This window comes from Mesocricetus auratus, unplaced genomic scaffold, assembly GCF_017639785.1.
Source record: "Mesocricetus auratus isolate SY011 unplaced genomic scaffold, BCM_Maur_2.0 Super-Scaffold_100676, whole genome shotgun sequence".
NCBI classification, from domain to species: Eukaryota; Metazoa; Chordata; class Mammalia; order Rodentia; family Cricetidae; genus Mesocricetus; species Mesocricetus auratus.
Window position 1 is genome coordinate 99,833,827 of NW_024429266.1, and position 19,938 is coordinate 99,853,764.

The window sequence follows — 19,938 nt, forward strand, 5'->3', positions numbered from 1 at the left end:
TAGCACAATGATGTGACTGAATCCAGACTCCAGAAGATAAAAGGAAGGATTTGCAAGGCTGGTTGCAGAGCAGAGGTCATTTAATGTGTGGAAGCTGCTAACTTCTAATGATGATGGGAGTGTGATGGCCATGTGTTCAGAATGTGGGACTTCAGAGATTCAGGACTGAGGAATTGAGGTTGAGAAATCTGTATCAGGGCAACCTTGCAGTGAGTTCATGGAGATGGCAGAGATCCTCTCATAAGCTTCAATATGGGATCTAGAGGAAGACTGATTTTAAGAGGGGTTCTTCCAAGGTCTTTCAAATCCCGGCTATTTCAGACATTTATGTATTCAGAGGACAAAAGAGATCAATCCCTCTTCCATCTCCTCCTAGACGAATAAAGTGTTTTTTCTGACATTATGTGGGGAACTATGGTGGGAGCCAGTCTTTTAAAATCCTTGGGACCTCCTCCTTTGGTTCACATATGGGTCTCACTGGGAATTCTTGAATTCTTTTGTCTCTTTAGACGCATCCAACCCAGACAGCCTTCTTGTCGAGTGTGGATGTACACACACATTTTTCTTACCAGACAATGCTGCCAGAATCAATTGCAGTGGTCTGCTCACCCAAATATAAACAGTGAGTATGTCTGATTCGAACCTGGAAGATCAAGTGCAAACTCCTGTATGGCTCAGAACACTTTAAAAACTAATATCCAGAGGGTCTCAATTGATTGCTATAGAAGTGTCCCTTTATGGAGCACATTCTAGTTAACACCAGCTGCTCTTAAAAGATGTGCTGATATCACTACTAGTTTTCTAAGGAAAACTGCCATGAAGTTTCTTCTAAAGCCAGAGGTTGAAAAAGTCAATACCAAACACTTCCGAATAGTGTCATTCTATATCATTCCAAATGTCTTGTTAGTCAGTATTATTTAGCAGATCTAGTGTTGGGAAAGCAAGTCATCATCTTGCTTTTCTTGGACTAATTTTTGTAGTCTGGAAAGTGTCCCAGGGGATCTAGTGGTCTCGGGTTTTAGCATAACCCCCACTTGTTCCTCACAATGTTTGGCCTGAACAGACCTACCTTTTTGCTTTATTCTTCTTCCTTCTCATTTCTATTATTAAGTTCCCCTGTTCCATTAAGTCAATCTAGATGAAAGAGATCAGAAGAGATAAAGACAGAGAGAGACATAAACAGAAAGTGGTAAGAAGAAGAAGAATGAGGAGGAGGTCAAAGAGAGGAAGAGAAGAAATAAGAGAGCAGGTGGGAGGTGGATTGGGACTATGACAAAGAAGACAAGTTCTAACACAACCAATGACAGTGATCACTCAGAATAGAAGGAGGACTTCCACATCATTTCTGAGGGAGGAAGAATTGTGCAGAGAAGAGGAGAGACAGGAGGAGACGATGGGGAAAGGATACAGAAGTGAAAGAGAAAGGAGAGAGGTCATAGGAGAGGAAAAAGAGAGGAAGAAAAGAAGGAAAAGCAGAGAAAAGAGGAGAGAAAGGTTTAGGGTAGAGAGAGGAAGGAGATGCATGGGATATCTGATTGACTGTGATGCTGTCTTTTCTAATTTCAGAACTGGAATTTTCACACTGACACCTTTTGGATTAAATGAAATATCAATCTGCACCCAGAGGGGCTTCCATCCCCATAATCAGGACTCAGCTATATTCTGTGTACGTATCTGTGAACAAGAAATCGAGCCGATGTTCCCACCCAGTACATAGACCTGATAAGCCTTATCATCCTTTGTTCACCTTCATGGATGTTTGGCATCATCGCACACCTTCCTAGAAATCCATTGTAACCATTTATCTAGGAAGGAGTGGGCAGTAGATATAAGTGCCTTATATTTGAAACATTGTCATTTGCTTTGTTTGAGGATGCTGACAATCCTACCCCTTTTCCTGATGTCTGGAGATACTAATACTATGCACTTTCCAGGCTGTTGAGTGGAGAAGGAAAGAAGGACTAGGGTGGACTCAGGGACAGAGGGTGTGCTCAGTAGGTCTGATGTCCTGGATACATCCCTAGGAACATGGTGAAAAGAAGTAACCGACAAATCATGGACTCCATTAGCTTATTCAAGATTTATTACATGTTAATTTGTTCTTCATCATTGTCAGCTACTAAACATAAGTTGGTGATATGGATGCCAAAGAAAGTGCCAAGTAAGATAGGTAAATTAAGCATATTCATCCCAGAGTATTGATTCAAAAGCAGGGTTTTCAGGTGCCTAGGGAGATGATTTCTTCTCCAATGTTTTGTCTAGGATAATACACTTGGCCTGATCAGACCTCAGGGCTTAAGATCAGTCTCAGATCATTGAGATTCTGGGACTTTACTTCAATTAACCATGGACTTTTCTATTCAGTTTAATTCAGAGAAAACATAGTACCATTATGAGAAGACCAGAACACTATCCCATAAAATTTGTGTTAAGAGGCAGGGATACAGCCAAAGAGGTTCAAGGAAGACTGAGATCCTAGGTTCAGTGTGCTAATTCCAAGAATTAGAACTCAGTGTCTGTGTTATAAGTATCATAATAAATGTGTATGAGCATTTGTAAATTGTTTGCATCATACTCCTTATCTTAACAGGAAACTGAGACCTAATAACATTTCAACTGTCTTTTAAAAAACATTTATACACATTTATATTTCATTATGTTTATTTATGCAACTTCATTGTGTAGTCATTTAAAATTAGACCCTTCGTTTATTTTACTTCTGTGTCTCTGTGGATTTGCACATGTGAGTTTAGTGCCTGTCTGTTACAAGAATTCTTCAGATGCCCTAGATCTGGAGTCAAGCAATTGTGCACTGCCTACCTCCCTGCAAGAGCAGTGGGTATTTTTAAACAAAGCACCATACATGAGCACCCATTGTCTCGTCTCATGGGTAAACCCAGTGTTTTCAGATGATGTGGGGAAGGACTTTCTGGAAATGTGTTCAAAAACACATAACTCTAAATTGGGATATGGGTAATGCTTATATACTAGGATATTGAAAGATACTGCACACTTTTAAACAAATTATCTGGAACACCAGTTCCCTATTTCCCAATTGCAAAATCTTCTTCTGAATCTGGCCATGGTGGAACACACACACACATTATCAGGTCTTGTTCAGTTGCAGCAAGAGTTTACCAATCTGAGGCCATCTGAGGTTACATAACAACAGTTTCAGACTGATAAATCCCTGAACATGTATGCCAAGTGAGCATCCCCTAAAGGCCTATTAGGTCACCTTTGCCATCTGAATGGAATAATGACACTAAAACTACACTGAACTATTTGGACTCTTTTAATAAGGAACTATTTCCTAAGTGAGTCTGGAAAATAGAGGGCAAAGATCCATGGGGAGACACTGACTCTGACCATGAGGAGTACTAGGTTGAAGTCTTGGGTGCCAGATTATGTTTTATTATAATATTTCTATTTTATGTATTTTTTAAATTTACATTGGAAGCAAGGTTGTTTCACATGCCAGTCCCACATCCCTCTCACTCTCCCACACATCCTCAAATGCCCTTCCACCAAACCCCTCTCCCCTATGCCTCAATCCCACTCCTTTCTTCTGTGAGGGTGAGGCCCTCCATGGGGGTTATCTCATAGTCTGTCATTACATCTAGGGCAGGGTCTAGGACCGGACCCCAAGAGTTCAGGTTAAGAGAGTATCTCTCATTGTGTGATGGGCATCCGAAGTCGATTCAAAAGCCAGGGATAAATATTTATCTAGTACCCAAGCCCCATCGATTGTGTTGACCTCCTCACTGACACCCACATTCAGGGGGTCTGGATAAGTCCCATGCTGGATTCCCAGCCATCAGTCTGGAGTTCAAGAGCTCCCCCTTGCTCAGGTCAGCTGTTTCTATGGCTTAAAGAAACCCAGGCTGGACCCCTATGATCATCAGTCCTCCCTCTCTGTCACTGGGTTCCTTGAGATCAGCTCATTGTTTAGCTGTGGGTGTTTGACTCTGCTTCCAGCAGTCATTGGTTGAAGGTTCTGTTTACTAGACTGGCTGGCAGTGTGATTGTAGGCTGGCACTCCCCTGATCCATGCCTACAATCCATATAAGAGTGAGTACATACCATGTTTATCTTTTTGTGACAGATCTTTTCACATTGCTTCTAATGTCATCAGGATTTCACCTCTAGGCTGAGAAATATCTGCTTTCATGGAACATCTTGAATCAGCAACTTACTACTGGGGATATGACTCAGTTGAGGGAGTGTTTCTATTTTGAGTGCTAGGACCTCGAGTTATTTCTCAGCACTGCTGAAATCAGCCATGATGGTGTTTGCTTAAAATTTAGCACCTGGGAGATAGAAGCAGGAGGATAATTTCAGGATCCTGCTGGTTATCCTAAGGCTATGTGTTCTAACCTGGGACATATGAGGCTCTCTTTTGGTGTAATATAAAAAGTATAAGTTGTTTCCCAAGAGTTTTCCAAGCCTTGACCACATTTCCTGTTCTCCAATTGCAGGACTGCAGTCATGTCACCTTTCAAAACAGCAGGGTGACCATCACGGATCTGCGATGAGTAAATCAAAGCTCGCACCCACATCAGTGGGAGTGTTTGTGTGTGTGTGTGTGTGTGTGTGTGTGTGTGTGTGTGTGTGTTTGTGTGTGTGTGTGTTTGTGTATATGTGAGTGAATGTAGGGTGGTATATATATATCTGTATGTATGTTAAACTTTGTCATGTTATATCTGTTATGTATGTTCACTTGTATTTATGTATCACACAATGTGCTCATTCACAGCGCCCAGATGAACTTACTTTTTTATTGCAGTTTTACCAGTTAGGAAAAAGCATGGATAAAGCAGAAGATTGTGACACATAAAGGAAAGAGCTCTTGAGGATACATCCTGAGTCTAGATGTGAGAACACAAAAAATTCATTTTACTTACAAGGTGAGGTGACTGTTTCTGCCATGTGAGTAAGAACTTTCTGGAATAATGCACAAGTTGGGAAATGTGATTATTAGAACATCATGGAAAAAACCCTTAGTTCAATCTCTACAACACAATAGAAACATAGTCTTACATATGTTTTGGTATATGACAGTATTTGCAGTTCATAACTGAACATTGAGGGTACAGATTGGAGTGAGGATTGGCTTAATTGAGTCAGGAGAGAAAATTCATCAAAGGTGTATCCTACATGAATTTCAATTCTAAGTTGTGAATATACATTTCTGTTTCTTGTTTTAGCCTCCTACATTTCTAATGTGACCTGTAGCTAGAAACCCTTTGACTAATGACTTTTCTTAGTTAAAACTGATTATATGGAAACTTTTAACATGAAAAAGGGAAGTGTATTACCTGAGAAAGAAAAGTACAAAACACAAATTTTTAAATTTTCTCCTATTAGAATCATTTACAGATTATATACACTGTACAAAAAGGAATAAGACAAAGGGGTCAAGTACTTAATGTCAAGAAGGTATAATAGTACATTTAAGAACATGATGGGATTTCAAATTTGATAAAGATTCCTTCCATTGAATTGTAGAAACTCATTGTCAGAAAGGATTTGGACATGAATGGGAGCCTCTGGTTACCTCTTCATAATGACTAGCTGCTTGGTAAACTATTTATTCTTAAATCCATTTAACATATCTATCCCTAAAGGAAAGCAAATTTTATTTCCATCACCCGATATACAATCATCTGGACCAATTTTGTTTTTTGTGCAAATATCTGATAATGTAATATTTCCCTACTTGAAATCTTTCAGTAAATCATCAGTTATATTATTTAGAATTATTAATATTACCCTTATGTGGGATACATGTAATTGTTCTTTAATTTTTAAATTATTCCTATGACCTATGAAAATTTTAGTTATTTCATAAGCAGTTAATTCTTTTTTTATTTTATATTCATATATTGGGAAGTACTTTCTAAATCGAATGTTGCCACATATTAACCCAGTCATCTTCCCATTCATCTGAATTAGAAATACATATATTTGACTGGTTTGTATTGTGCATATACATCTGTGCTTTCATTTCATATTGCTTTAATTTAAGTTTTAATTGTTTTATTATAGTAAAAGATTGTCACAATTCAAGTATTCATAATTCACTCTTTTTTAGTGTATCTCCTCTTCTAACACAATTTGCATAATTGGAGATCATACAATTAGTAGTAAGGATTAACAAACTACTAATGGAATAACAGTACTTAATGTAAGAATGATTTCTTCAAATGATAAGGTAATTATGCAATAATACTTTGCTTCAACTCTACCTGTTGCTTGTTTGAATTTTTATCATCTGTGGGTTGGAAAGACTGATTGCATTTGCAGCACAAAGGAAAAAAGCAAAATTAGATTTGCTATTAATAGTTGACATAGATGGTGAGTGCTCAAACTCTATATCACATTTGTAGGATTTAGCCAATATTAATTCATAGGCACAAATCAATCGGTTAATTCATTAATAGGCACAAGTAAAGAAAGATACCTTCATTTTTTCTGAGCAACAATGCTCACTGTCAGTATTTACAGACTACAAGTTCATCAAGTTTAGTTATCCTTTATGCAGTTGTGTTTTCATCTGTAAATTTGGAATAACCTCTGGGTGATTAGGTGTTATAACAGTAGATACTATATCATATAATTTACTATCATCAGCCTTTAATATTCCCCAAGGCCCATATCTTCATTTATTTTTGTATTCTGGGATCAATATTTCTCAGATCTCAATTAAGGAAAACAGCATTAGAGTTCCTTGTGGGAAATCATGAGCAGAAAGCAGAAGTCCTCTGGACTTAGCAATGGGTGTGGAACATATGAAGAACTTCAAGATGTGCCTATATCAGATCTATCCATGCTCATTCTTCTCTACAGCCTGGTGCACTCTCAACTTTACATTAGTTCAAGTGAGATTTGATTATTCACTTTTACAAAATAGTGTTACTTAAGTATTAATACTAACCCTATTTGTAAGCATTTTAACAATTTTGCAGTGAAAATGACACTCCCTAGAGCAAATTGTGAGCATGGGGAAGTTGTGAGGGAGGTAGGAGAAAGAGGAGGGAAGAAGGGGAGAAGCAGAACATGAGGAATCAGAAAGATTGTGTTGGGGGCAGAATAGAGTAGGGGAGCAAGACGAGAGATACCTAAATAATGGGAGGCATCTTAGGTTTAAAGAGAAATCTTGCACTAGGGAAATATTCAGAGATCCACAAGGATGACCCCAACTAAGAATGTAAGCAAAAGAGGAGAGGCTGCCTTAAGAGTCCCTCCCCTATAGTGAGATTGGAGACTATCTTAAATGCCATTGTAGAGCCTTCATTCAGTAGCTGATGGGTGTAGAAACAGAGAATCACAGCTAAGCACTGAGCATAACTCCTGGAATCCAGTTGTAGAAAGGGCAAGACCATGCACGGGAAACCCTCAGACACAGCTGACCTGAGCAAGTGGAAGTTAATGGAGCCCAGTCTGACAGCTGAGGAACCAGCATAAGACCCAACAAGGCCTCCTGAATGTGGATATCAGTTAGGAGGCCTGGGCAGTCTATAGGACTTCTGGCAGTGCATCCAGAATTTATTCCTAGTGCACAAATGGTTTTGGGAGCACATTGCCAGTGGAACGATACTCTCTCAGCATAGACACATGGGGGATGGCCTAAGTCCTTTCCCAAATGATATGACAGATGTTGATGATCCCTTAAGGACACCTCATGCTCCCTGCGAGTGGATAGCTATGGGAAGGCAGGGTCAGTGGGGACCAAGGGAGAATGGGAGTGAGGGGACTAATATAGGTATGTAAAATAAGATTGTTAAGTTAAAGAAATTTTTTTCTAAATGACCAAAAATAAAAAAAAATAAAAAAATGGCACTGCTCTTTCACTTTAGGCTTCACACATTTTTCTGATTACACTAAAAAGATGTGAACCTCTGCTGTTCTATTTTACATAGGAAAAACCAGGTTAACCATTGGTGCGAAAGGCTGAACACATGATTTGAAGCTCTTGACTAAAACTAAAAGTCAGGTAACATTCTCCATTTGTGCTTTCCTGTTTTACATCCTCCATTTGTGCATTCCTGTTTTATAAGTAGTCACACTCTAGTCTTACATTAAGAAGTTTAATTTTTCTTCAAAAATATTCATTATCAACACTTATGAGAGAGAGAATATGAATAAAATAATAGCAGAAAATGCCATTATGTATTGGGCTAAATTTGTTTCTCAGTTGTTAAACCGGTTGTGTCTCTTGTACAAGACCTGGGTTCAGTTCTCAGCACATACATGGTAATTCCCAACTACCAAAGACTCCAGCTCCAGGAAATTACTCACCTTTTCTGTCCAATGGAGCAACTGCATATACTCACATCAATAGAATAAGAATAAAAATCCTTCAGGATAATGACATTCTTCTCATTAAACAATCACCTGTATGCAGTAAATAGGATTTATTTAATTATTTTATACTAAGATTTGTATAATGATTGTCACATTGAATGTGACTTTCCTTAGGATCCTTCATTGTACACAAAAATACAGATTATTATGGAAGGATTCTTATTTACACCACTTTTATATGTCTCAAGTTCTTATTAAGTTAGATTGAATTTTGCAAACTGAATATATGCTTTTAATCTCACAATATACAGCTATGTGAAGCTCCTATAAAAGTCTTATTTTCATAAAAATTCAAAAGTATTTCATTGTGACTATAAAGATTGATTTCTAGGTTATTTTGAAGCTCCTGAATTCTATATCAGTGGAAATATATGTAGGTTCTATAATTGTGTAAAAATATACAATTTTGGAAATGTAATTTCTAGGACTTTGCAGCAATATACTTAATTGGTTGTGATTTTATCTGCTGATGTTTCAGCTTTGCCAAATTATGTGACACTGTGATTCTAATATGTTGCTTTGTTACTTATTTCTACTATTTTATGTTGATAGGACATTCACTGTGATCTTTGAATATATCATTTTGTATATTTTAGTATTGAGTAGAATAAAAGACAGAGTGGAGAAGGTTGCTCAGTAGGAGGCGTACTTACCCAATATTTTTGAGACTAGATTTATTAGGAAATTTGTCTGAAAACATGCCAAAATATTTGAATTACCTGTGGCTTTGTTGTCTGTAGTAAGAATTCTATTTGTTTTTGTTGTTATATAGTCTCAAAATGTAACCCAGATTGGCCTCAAATTTCTGGTGTGCTTATCTCCTTCTCTTGATATAAGTAGTAGTACACATTTACACATGTTTAAAACTATGCCAATAGTAATTTTTTCATGATGTTGCAGTGAAAGAATTAACAAACCAAACTTCCTGAGTCACCGTTTCTCCAACCAGTGCATTTAAAGTACGTGTTTTGGAAAACTCAGGTCTGTATTTGACATGACTTTGTCACCAGCACTTGCTTATAGGAACCAAATTATATGGTGATTAAGTGGCACGAGGATAAATAATAAGGTACAATGATAATAGATTTATTTTCTCAGTTCCAGGCTCACAACTGACAACTTGACTTTGATACTTCTCAGTGGACATTGTCTGAGAATCTTGTTTAATAACAGCTTGACTAGGAGTTTCTTGGTTAAAGGAATGTAAGTGTGTTGCTTACATTTCTCACTGTTGTCACAAACCCATGGCCAAATCAGTAGAAAGCGATTCATTTGAATCACAATATACTGATAGTATAAAAAGAAACCAGCAAGTGGTGAGTGATGCAGAAGCTAATCACTGACCAAAACAAACAAACAAACAAACAAACAAACAAAAACGCCAAAAATCAGTGCTGGTAGAATTGTACCCTAAGTGGGATGGCTATCTCAAACTTCTCAGATTCAGAAAACAATTTAGAAGGTTGTCAGGACATACATAAGAGCTGAGACTATGGAGAAGGCCAGCAGCAACAACACACATTTTTGATTATGACATAGCATATGTGACCTACACAAGACCTGTTCAGGACTGACCTTGTCAACATCCATTGTGGATGATAGGGGACCGCTAGGCCTACTCCTACTTGGGGGATAATTGGCTGTTAATTGTTGATCAGGAATGGGTGACGTTTGCTTTACTGGTGCAGCCCTTACAAATTGCCTTTTTCCCAGAATATGCCATCCTGCAAACACTTAGACAAGAAACTATAACTTGACTTAGCAAGTTATACATTAGAGAAGACATGACAGCAGAAAGCGATGGTGGTTTCAGCAAGAGGGAGAAGAATGAGAGGGGGCAGTAGGAAAAATTTCTAAATTTTACTATATGTCTGAAACTATTACACAAAAAAGAAGAAAGAAGGGGAGGAAAGAAGGAAGGGAGCATGGAAGGAAAAAAGTGAGGGAGGGAGTAAAAAATAGTGGGCCAAAGCAAGAAGACCAAAGCATTATGGGCACTGTTCTTTGTATAAAGGTCATGAACCAGATGCTGTTGGAGCCAGAGGGGCCATCCTGGACATCACATGCAGAGAAGATTGATACTGGCAGCTGATGGAGCCAGGAGGACCAGCCAGAAAGAGTAGAGATAGCTGATGGAATCAGGAGGACCAGTGATGAAGAGAAAAACTGATCCATGAATCCAGTGGAATCTGGAAGCACAGACAGGCCTTATTTGTAAGAGAGGCAAATATATAGAACTGGTTAGTTGAGAAGTGTCCCAGACAGTCTTCTTCTGTTGATCCAGATCTCCAATATGACCACCCATCCCTGGATGAGGTTCATCACACTAAGGAATTCAGTGACCTCAGCTTACCTTATTGTTGTACTGTATTTTCTCTTGGCTTTAGAGCTCAGGTTTTATTATGTTCTCATCTGAGAAGAGCCAAAAATAATCTGGTTTTTACCTAATTGCCAAGGTGATTTAGTAGTTTCATTTTCTCTTTATTTTATTATTGTTTTAGTCTAAAATATCTCCATCACCTTTTTGCCCCCTCTCCCTAGTGCTGAGAATATCTATGTGATTGTGTGTCTATAAACTTGTGTATGCGTGTGTGTGTGTGTGTGTGTCCCACCACACCTGAAACTCTCAGCCTTACTTAAACTGTTCCTTCTCTTTTCTCTACCGAATTCCAATTTAAATAGTCTATGGCACATTTCAAGTGGTAATTTTATAGAAAAATATTTAGACACTTCAAGAAAAGTAGTTTCCATATATTAATCACACTTTTTCCTTTAACAAAGTAGCATGTATGGAGGATATGTGATTTTCCTGACATTTCAAGTTCAATATCCCATCCCATGTTCTGATTGACCTCCTCTTCACATCTCCATGGAGTGAAGAGCCACAGTCTCATGCCCCAGTTCTTACTGCAATGCCTTCCTCTCTGTGGTGGACTGAACTCTCTTGAAACACTGAGACCAGACCAATCTACACTCCTCCCTCGGGTAGTTTCTGTCAGCTTTTTTCATCTCAATGACCCATATTCATTATTAGTGAGCCTAAGATTTTGACATTTCTTGACATCATCTAGTCTTTTGTCCCCTTCAAATATTTCTTTACAATATGACTGTTTGGTTTCACTTCTTGCTTTCAAAATTTTGTATTCTTTTTCTGATTCTGTATCTGGACTATCCACATTTCTGGCTTTTTGTCCTGCAGATTTAATTTCATACTTTTCTAGAAAAATTATTTACTCAGATAAATTATTGCATGAAACAATAACAGTAACAGGTACATTGGATTTGTGTTTATGACATACATTTGGATCCCATATCTGTCATGGAGACATTTTCCTGTTTAGTGGACAGTCATTACTTTTTCAAATGAGGACACTCAGAGCAGTTATGGGTCAAGTATCCCAGCCACATAGTGAAGGAGGCTTTCTGTCTGGTTAATGCATATCCACCTACACAGTGGTGGAAAGGGAAATCTCCTAGGAGATACTGCTTGCCTTTTATATTTCAAACTACATGTGTATCAGTGTCAATCCACACCTGTACAATGAGCTCCCACTTGGCAGTAGTTATGGAATAGTACACTAAGAACTCCCTTGTGTGAGACTGACTTCTTAACCTCATCATGCTTACTTTGATACACACCCAGTGACATATTTATAACCTGATTTTCCTTCTCGTATATATCTGTTATTTGTTGAACATTTACTCTATAGGAATTTTAAATATGAAATTGTACTTCAAAGTTTTCACTCTATAGTATTTATCTTTGCCTCTTTTGGGGACATGCCAGCCAGTACCCAAATAAATCAAACATAAAGGATTGTATTTTCTTATAAATGTCTAGGCTTAGCTTGCATTTTTAAAATTTTTTTATTAAATAGCTGTTTTACATGTCAATCCCAGAACCCTCTCCCTCCCCTCCTCCCACACCCCCCATGCCCCCCCAGCCTCCCACCCTATTGCCAAATCATTCAACATAGGGGATATCTAGAGTCTGTCATTTCACTCATGGTAGGGTCCAGGCACTCCCCTAAGAGTCCAGGCTGAGAGAGCATCCCTCTTTGTGCTATGGACACAGGATGTCTGTTTGTATTCCAGGGATAAACACTGATCCACTACTCAGGGCCCCATAGGTTGCCCAGGCCTCCTCACTGACACTCACATTCGGGGTGTCCAGATCAGTCCCATGGAGCCCTCCCTGCTTTTGTTCTCAGGTCCAGGAGCTCTCCCCTGTTCAGAACAGCTGTCTGTGCTGGTTTTGCCAGCCCATTCTTTGCCAATTTGCTCATCACTCCTTTCTCTCTGTCACTGGGTTCCTTGGGTTCAGTTCAGTGTTTAACTGTGGGTGTTTGCCTCTGCTTCCATCAGTCACTGGATGAAGGCTCCCGGATGGTTATAGACATCAAGTTCATTATCAGGAATGGGCATTCAAGGTGGTCTCTCCACTATTGCTTAGCTTGCCAATTGGTGTCATCCCTTTAGATAACTAGAGGTCACAATAATGCCTGATCTGTCTTCTAACCTATGATTCCCTCTTCTGCCTATCCTACCCCCCACTCAACCTTCATGTTCCCCCATGACCTACTCTCTCTTACTCTTCTCCCCCTCTCTTCTTCTCAGCTCCCACTCTCCCCCACCCTCGACGTGGTCCCCATCTCTTCAGAGGATCTTGCCTCATTCCTCTTGTCGTGGATACTATGCATATCTGTTAGGTCCTTTCCTGTTTCCCAGACTCTCTATCAGTGGAAGTGCAGACTGGCACTATCCTGATCCATGTCTAAAATCCATATATGTTTGAGTACATACCATGTTTGTCTTTTTGCGACTGGGTTACCTCACTCAGGATGGATTCTTCCAGTGCTATCCATTTACCTGTGAATTTCAAGATTCCATTTTTTTCTACTGAGTAATACTCCATTGTGTAAATGTACCACATTTTCTCTATCCACTCTTCAGTTGAGGGGCATCTAGGTTGCTTCCAGGTTCTGGCTATTACAAATAATGCTGCTATGAACATAGTGGAGCAGATGCCCTTATTGTATGAATTTGCCTCCTTTGGATATATGCCTAAGAGTGGAATTGCTGGGTCTTGTGGTAGATTGATTCCCATTTTCCTGAGGAATCTCCATACTTGATTATATTTTGGCAAGTGATAACTATCTAGGAAATTCCTAGATGCTCTGTTTTAACCCTTGCTTTGACCTAGACACCTCTGTTTCTTGCCCTGCATCTGTGTCCTAGTTCAGATGTGTTTCTAGATAGGAGAACCTTAGACAACTTTTCATACCTATGAACTTTCAGAAGCAGTGGTCATATGTTCCTTGTGGAAATGCTTGAATTTGGATGCTTCTTGTAGAATACCAAGCAGAAAGTCTTATGTTCAGGCTAGATGAACATGTTTCCTCTTTCATAATTTTGTTGGTCTTATGCTACACAGACATAGCTACCTCTGGATCATTTCTGTCTGCCTCATCTTTTGTTTTCCTGCGATATGCTTGTTCCTTTAGCCACTGTTGAGGAAGTCAGTGTGTATCACACTACTCAGGCTTCAGAAGCACGGACATTGCTATTTTCTTTGCTCCCTTTTTATAGTATCAAAATTATAGTGAGCCTTTGAATCTGGCTGCCTTCTCTCTTTATCTGCAGTACAATGAGTGTGACAGTTTGATAAGCCTCTTCCTCCTTTCAACCACCTCTGTAGAATCCCCGATTTCCCGCATTATGTCCCATGCGTGGGTCTGAGTCCAGGATAAACAGAGTGGAACACCTGCAGGAAGAAGGCATTTGTTGGCGCTGGGTGCTGTGTTCCATCCGGGTGCCTTTCTTGATATGAGAAAAAAGAATTACCCATTATCCACCTCATCGTATGTTCCCAGACAAGAAATTCTTTTGTGTTTCATTGAAATATGGGGTGATCTTGTATCTTTCCTCATTTTGTTTTGTGTCATGTCACCCCTTTCTGTCACTCCCTGGTAGGTTCATGGAGTATATCATAGCATGGGCATGGGTGTAGGAGACATTTATATTCATTCCTCTTTCTAACTGTCACACAGAAGAGCCTGTTTCGCTGTCTTCATTCAAAAGAGCCAGAGCTTTGACTCAAAACCTCTTTCACTGTGAGCTAGTGCTGTAGCATGAAGCTACATGTGCAGCCCAGTAGCACTATTCCCCCATATAGAGACTTTAATGTTTTGTAGTGCTGGACAAAACTCTGCCATTAGAATGTCCTTTTCCAATGTACAGCAGAATGTCCCTGTCATCCCCCCTACCAGATTCCCTCCTAATTCACCAATAGTCAGATAATGTGATACATTCTCTGTGACAATTCTTGACAGTAGGATGATTCATTCACTCTTTTGGTCATTGACCTTTCAGTAGAAACATGGCTTTCCAGCTGCACTGTAAACCAAAGTGTGCAGAACTTTACCAGGGCAGTGCTATTGAACACTCTGACAATAGACATAAAACTACAGATGGTTCAATTTGTTCATGGATGGATGAATGGATGGATGGATGGATGATGGATGGATGGGCAGATGGACAGATGGACAGGTGAATGGATAGATGGATAGATGCATGTGTGGATGGTTTGAAGGATCGATGCTTGGAAGGACAGATGGATGGATTGTTGGGTGGATTGTTGGATGGAAGGAAGTATGTATGTATGTATGTATGTATGTATGTATGTATACAGGAATAGGACTGTGGTCTGTTTTTAATTCCCATCCTTTCTTTTTTAATGAATTTTAAAATTTGCTTATTTTCATTTTTTGAAAATATATTATTTTCTATAACTTCCTATACTGATTTAATTTCCTTACTCCTTTCTCTTTTAACTGCTACCTCAGTCCCCTTTTCTTATTACTGTTGCACTTTTGAAATGACCTGGCTTTTAAGAGATACCAACCATATATGCGAAAACAACGTATTTCCCAGGTGCCAGTTGTTATGTCCCATTGTTCATTTCATTTATTTCCTACATTTTATTCTCTTGGTGTCATTCATTTTTTGTATATAGCTTTTATGTTTTCTGTTAGGGTACTAGAATGGGGTGTCTCCATTTTCTTTATGCAGTGACTAACTACTCTGAACATTCCACTTAACATATCCTTTATTGGATGCCGTAGGTTGTCATATTTTGTGTTTTAATTTTCATGAATTCCAGGAAGTCTGTACATTCTTTCTCCTCCTCTCTTTCTGTCTTTATTGCACTATTTCTTCCTCCTCATTTCTTGGTCCAGATTTTTTAAGTTTAAGAACTGTACTTTGTCCATAGGTATGTAAGCTGTATGTTGCTTTTGATGTCCAAATTTGTTCATATTTATGTTAGGATGCAGGTAGTTGTTTCATTCTCCCTGTAATTGTTGGTACTTGCTCTGTTTCTGGAAATGTTGTCCTTTAGTTTTTGTGATATTTGGTGAAAATATGTTAGGTTCATATGGTTTATAGTAGCTGTTAAGACAAGGTATTTCTCGGTTTACATTGTGTCTGTATGTCATGTATATTAGTGGCATTATGGGTACGAAGTTGCCCACTGTCACTGTGTGTATATCAATATGTATTTTCAGCTGCATTAATTTTTCCATTATAAACTTGGTCCCTTTTTGGCTGTGATGTAAATAATAGCAATTTCCCCTTGGTACATGATTCTATTTTCTAGTGTCCTAGTTTTCATTGTTTTGGTTTGAGGAAATGCTATGAATATGGCACATTTTATAAGGGAAAACTTTGAAATGTTACTCGTTTACACTTACAAAGAATTGTTCAATTACTATCTTGACGGAAAGCATGGAGAAAGCAGGCAGACTTAGGACTGGACAAGATTCTGTGTGTTCTGTATCTGAAACAAGTAGCAACAAGCAGAGAATTGGCATGAGCTTCTTAAACCTCAAAGCCCTCCACTTACTGAAGCACTTCCTCCAACCAAGGCTCAGCTATCCCTATAACCACAGCTCTTTCTAATGTCACCTATAAGGGGACATTTTTACTCAACCCAGCCAATTCCACTCCCTGCCTTACATTGGCTTATACCATATATCATGAAGAATTCAATAAGAGAAGCTTCAAACGTCACATGGTATCTGCACCAGTTTAAAAGTCTTAATGAATCTGTATAGTCATGTCAATCCTCTAACTGAAACCCTTGTAAAAATCAAAGAAAAACATCACAACACATACTTCCATGATACGATGACACATGATTTATATTACCATTGAGAGTCAACAAATTTGATATTGGATATTAGATACATGACACAAAACATAATGGGCACACTCCAAACTCTGAACCTCTATGTGTATTGTCAAAATGCTCTGGAAACTGCCAACTCCTTTCTGCTTTGTTGACTGCACCACACTTCTTTTTCTTGGTTTTCTTCCACTCCCAGTGGACAGATTTCTTTGGAATCTGGCATCTCCAAAGTCTTGGGTACACCAAGGCAATCTTAGCTTCACCTTGACAGTTTCACACAATGGACTCTCCAGGAATCCATGCCCATACACCCATGCAACATGACTGGCATTTACAACCTTCTTACCTGCCCAGGCATATTCCATAACCTCTCTCTTGTTGGGGAAGTCCTGTGTATATGTTAATAAATTACTGCTGGCCAATAGGAATCTAGATAGGTGGGGCTAGGAGTCCAGGAGGATTCTGGGAAGGAGAAACACAGAGAGTCAACATGTAACGCCATGGGGGTAGGAAGCCTGGAACTATTCTCCGGTAAGAAACATACTTAGATTAACAATTATGGGGTAATTACTTAAGTCAGAGCTAGCTAGTAAGAAACAAGCAAGGCCAACAGCTTCATAATTAATACAGCGTCTTGTGTGTTATTTGGGGACTACATCGCAGCAGAGCCCAGGCGGCTGGCGGGGGATAAACCAAAGCGGCTAGCAAAGAAAAGGCTTCCCTTAACACTCTCTTCTATCCCTGGAAATAAAGCCATAAGCATGTCACATAAGATGTCAAGTTCTACTGTTTTCTGTGCCCTGACCATGGCCTGTTATTCAATTAAATCTTCACTAGCTTCCTGGATTTTATGGTCCCCTTCATTACCAAATCGTGACTGCCCTGGAACTTGCTCAGTAGGTAAGCCTGGCCTCAAATGTAGACATCCAACTGCCTCTGCCTGTCTTGTCCTAGGATTTTTGGTGTGTGAACAAATACCAGGACCTCAGCTTTCCTTTGATTTCTCTTCAAAACACCATAGTGACATTGTTATCTCTCTCTGGTGGATGGAAAACAGTTGAGAGCAAACTGTCTGTCCAAACTCACATACATAGTATCAAGAAAAGATAAAGGTGATATTCACCTCAAGATATCTATGTCAGTAGTGATAATATCCCCATTTATGAAAGATTAAATGTATGGTAAAAATGAGGGAAGGAGTGATAAATCAAAATGGTTTAACGTTTTGTTCCATACCTGACATGGTCTCGGGGAGTGTATCATTAACACATAGAACAACTAATCAAGAATAATTGGTCATTCTTATCTAATCAGCAGAAATCAGAGACAAGTGTATTCAATATACAGCACTAACTGGTCTCTGGTCACTTGTCACAGGTGACCTCTTAGGATTTAAATTTGTTTACATGAATCAGCATGGAAACACCAAGATTACCAGGCAGCCTCCAATGGGAAGTTTCCATTCCAAGTTAAATGTGGGATTAGTTGGATAATATGCTTGGAGACCTTCAGTACTCATGAAGTCTGAAGTTTGAGCTAGTGAAAGGAGGCAATCATGGCATGCAAATACCACTCCCCATGACCTTAAGCCTGGGCTATCATGACAGTGCTCTTATAAGGTTAACTGATGAATCTGTGAATGCTGTTTATATGATGTGCAAAATCAGCATACACTATAGTCTTTGGCAAGTTGTAACACCCAGGTTGAGGGAAGTCAGGTGAGTATCCCTTTCTGTGGGTCTGAGTTATGAGCTGTATGCATGTGTCCATGGCCCAAGAAGATATCCAAGGTCTCCTTGCTGACTGTATAGAATGTCAGTACTGAGTTCATTGAGTAAACCTGGATATTGGACTCTGGGATCGACTCTGTTGCTTTCTTCTCCCAGAAGTATTCCTTTCTCTGTGTGGGCACAGGCTGGACTCATACTTCTCTTCGCTGCTTTTCATCCCTTCTTGATATGGTCACATTCTAGGACCATCTAGACCCTGCAATTACAGAGAGATCTAGAAATCTTTCCTTGTTGGAAGTAGGCAGGACAGCTTGACTTACTATATTCTGTTTCTTGTGTTCGCTATTCTCATGGTAAGTATGAAAACCACCTGCGCAGCTAATTGCATATAATTGATGTAATGATAAAACCCCTGCCTCTTCATGACAGGCAGGTGGATACAGATGTGAGCAAGGTTGTTAGACTCAAGTCTGAGCATGAGAGTAATGCATGCGAGCTTCTCTAATGTTTGTTTTTCAGAGTGATGATATGAGTGACTTAAGTAAATGCTGTTGTCTTGTCCAAGGATCTGCTTAGTCTTCAAAGCTATGACATAGGTGATACAGAACAGAGAGCAACTACAAACAGTAAATTTCTCATGAGATGTCTCAGAAAGCAGCAGAGGAAGGGCCTTTTAGACTTGGAATCAGGACATCTCTTCAGAATTACCTACAGAACTATGATGTTACGGGTCACATGAAGATACTGGTTTCACACAGGATCTTTAAAGTTGCAATTTACCCCTTGATGCTTGTGCTAATATTTTTACAAGATAGTTAGCTGAGTGTATTTTTCTGGCTCATTTCTCTGGAAGCAGATTGTGAGAAATTGTTACGTGCAGAAAGTTTTAATGAGTCTACAAACTCAACCCAATGGTGTGGAAGGATAGAAAGCAGGATTGTGCAAAGGGATGTAACAATTTTGATTAAAAGAATGTCCTTTGTGCTCTGTAACCAGGATGGCTAAACGTGGTAAAACAGCTCGGCTTCTGTGCTGGGCCCAAGACACTGGCAGAGTAGTTCTTTCAGAAAACACACTCCCAAAGAAAGGTTCTGTCCCTACTGTAGGGTCTAGGGAAAGAGCTTTTGTGCTCCAAAGAGAATGGGCAGTAACCCTTATCCACTCAAGTGTACTGTGCTATTTCTGGATCTCAGCAATATTCTTCTACATTCTATAATAGAACAAAAGACTCACCTGACTGAATAATCTTAATCTGTACATACAATAAATGAAGGAAGAACAATTAGATTGAGATGATAGATGCAAAGACTGCTCAACTCAGGTTTCAAGTCTGCATATTTTGTCTCTGTTGTTCTGTCCTTTCTCTGGGACTATTGGAGGCCCACTCTGAACATTTACATATCTCTTTAGCAGGAAGTCCTCAACTCTAGGTATTCAGCATGAGTACAAAAATTATTAACTCCACAGTCATGCATGGCCATCAAGTCTGCTTTTCAAATAGAATGTATTATAATTGATGAATCATAATTCAGGAATGTACAGTTTGCTGTACTCTGTCTATAAGGCTACACCTTAAACAAGTGAGGTCTTTCAGGTATTGTCACAAGGCCATATGTAACATCTTTATTAGATGGTGAATAAAGTTTTCTTGCT

General features: G+C 39.1%; 1 protein-coding gene and 1 long non-coding RNA gene across 14 annotated transcripts in view; one reads left to right on the forward strand and one right to left on the reverse strand.

Annotated features, from left to right (window-relative positions):
• The window catches only part of LOC121136717 (STAM-binding protein-like), a 40,489-nt gene extending 29,674 nt beyond the window's left edge, over positions 1-10,815 (forward strand). For 5 of the 12 annotated variants that reach the window (XM_040737626.1, XM_040737625.1, XM_040737627.1 and 2 more), the window contains 8 exons: positions 510-622; positions 1,567-1,666; positions 4,479-5,581; positions 6,095-6,214; positions 7,923-7,996; positions 9,268-9,348; positions 9,466-9,570; positions 10,382-10,815. In XM_040737626.1, coding sequence (XP_040593560.1) covers positions 510-622; positions 1,567-1,666; positions 4,479-4,535 — 270 coding nt within the window. In that variant the 3' untranslated portion in view covers positions 4,536-5,581; positions 6,095-6,214; positions 7,923-7,996; ... (1 more) ...; positions 9,466-9,570; positions 10,382-10,815. Of the gene's footprint in view, positions 1-509; positions 623-1,566; positions 1,667-4,478; positions 5,582-6,094; positions 6,215-7,922; positions 7,997-9,267; positions 9,437-9,465; positions 9,571-10,381 lie in introns of all 12 variants that reach the window. The other 7 variants (XM_040737631.1, XM_040737633.1, XM_040737630.1 and 4 more) reach the window with 7 other exon arrangements.
• The window catches only part of LOC121136718, an 88,747-nt gene that overhangs the window by 3,764 nt on the left and 65,045 nt on the right, over positions 1-19,938 (reverse strand). Inside the window, exon 4 of one of the 2 annotated variants that reach the window (XR_005873793.1) lies at positions 8,302-8,397. This is a non-coding gene — a long non-coding RNA (uncharacterized LOC121136718). Of the gene's footprint in view, positions 1-7,467; positions 8,398-19,938 lie in introns of those variants that run through there. The other variant, XR_005873792.1, reaches the window with a different exon arrangement.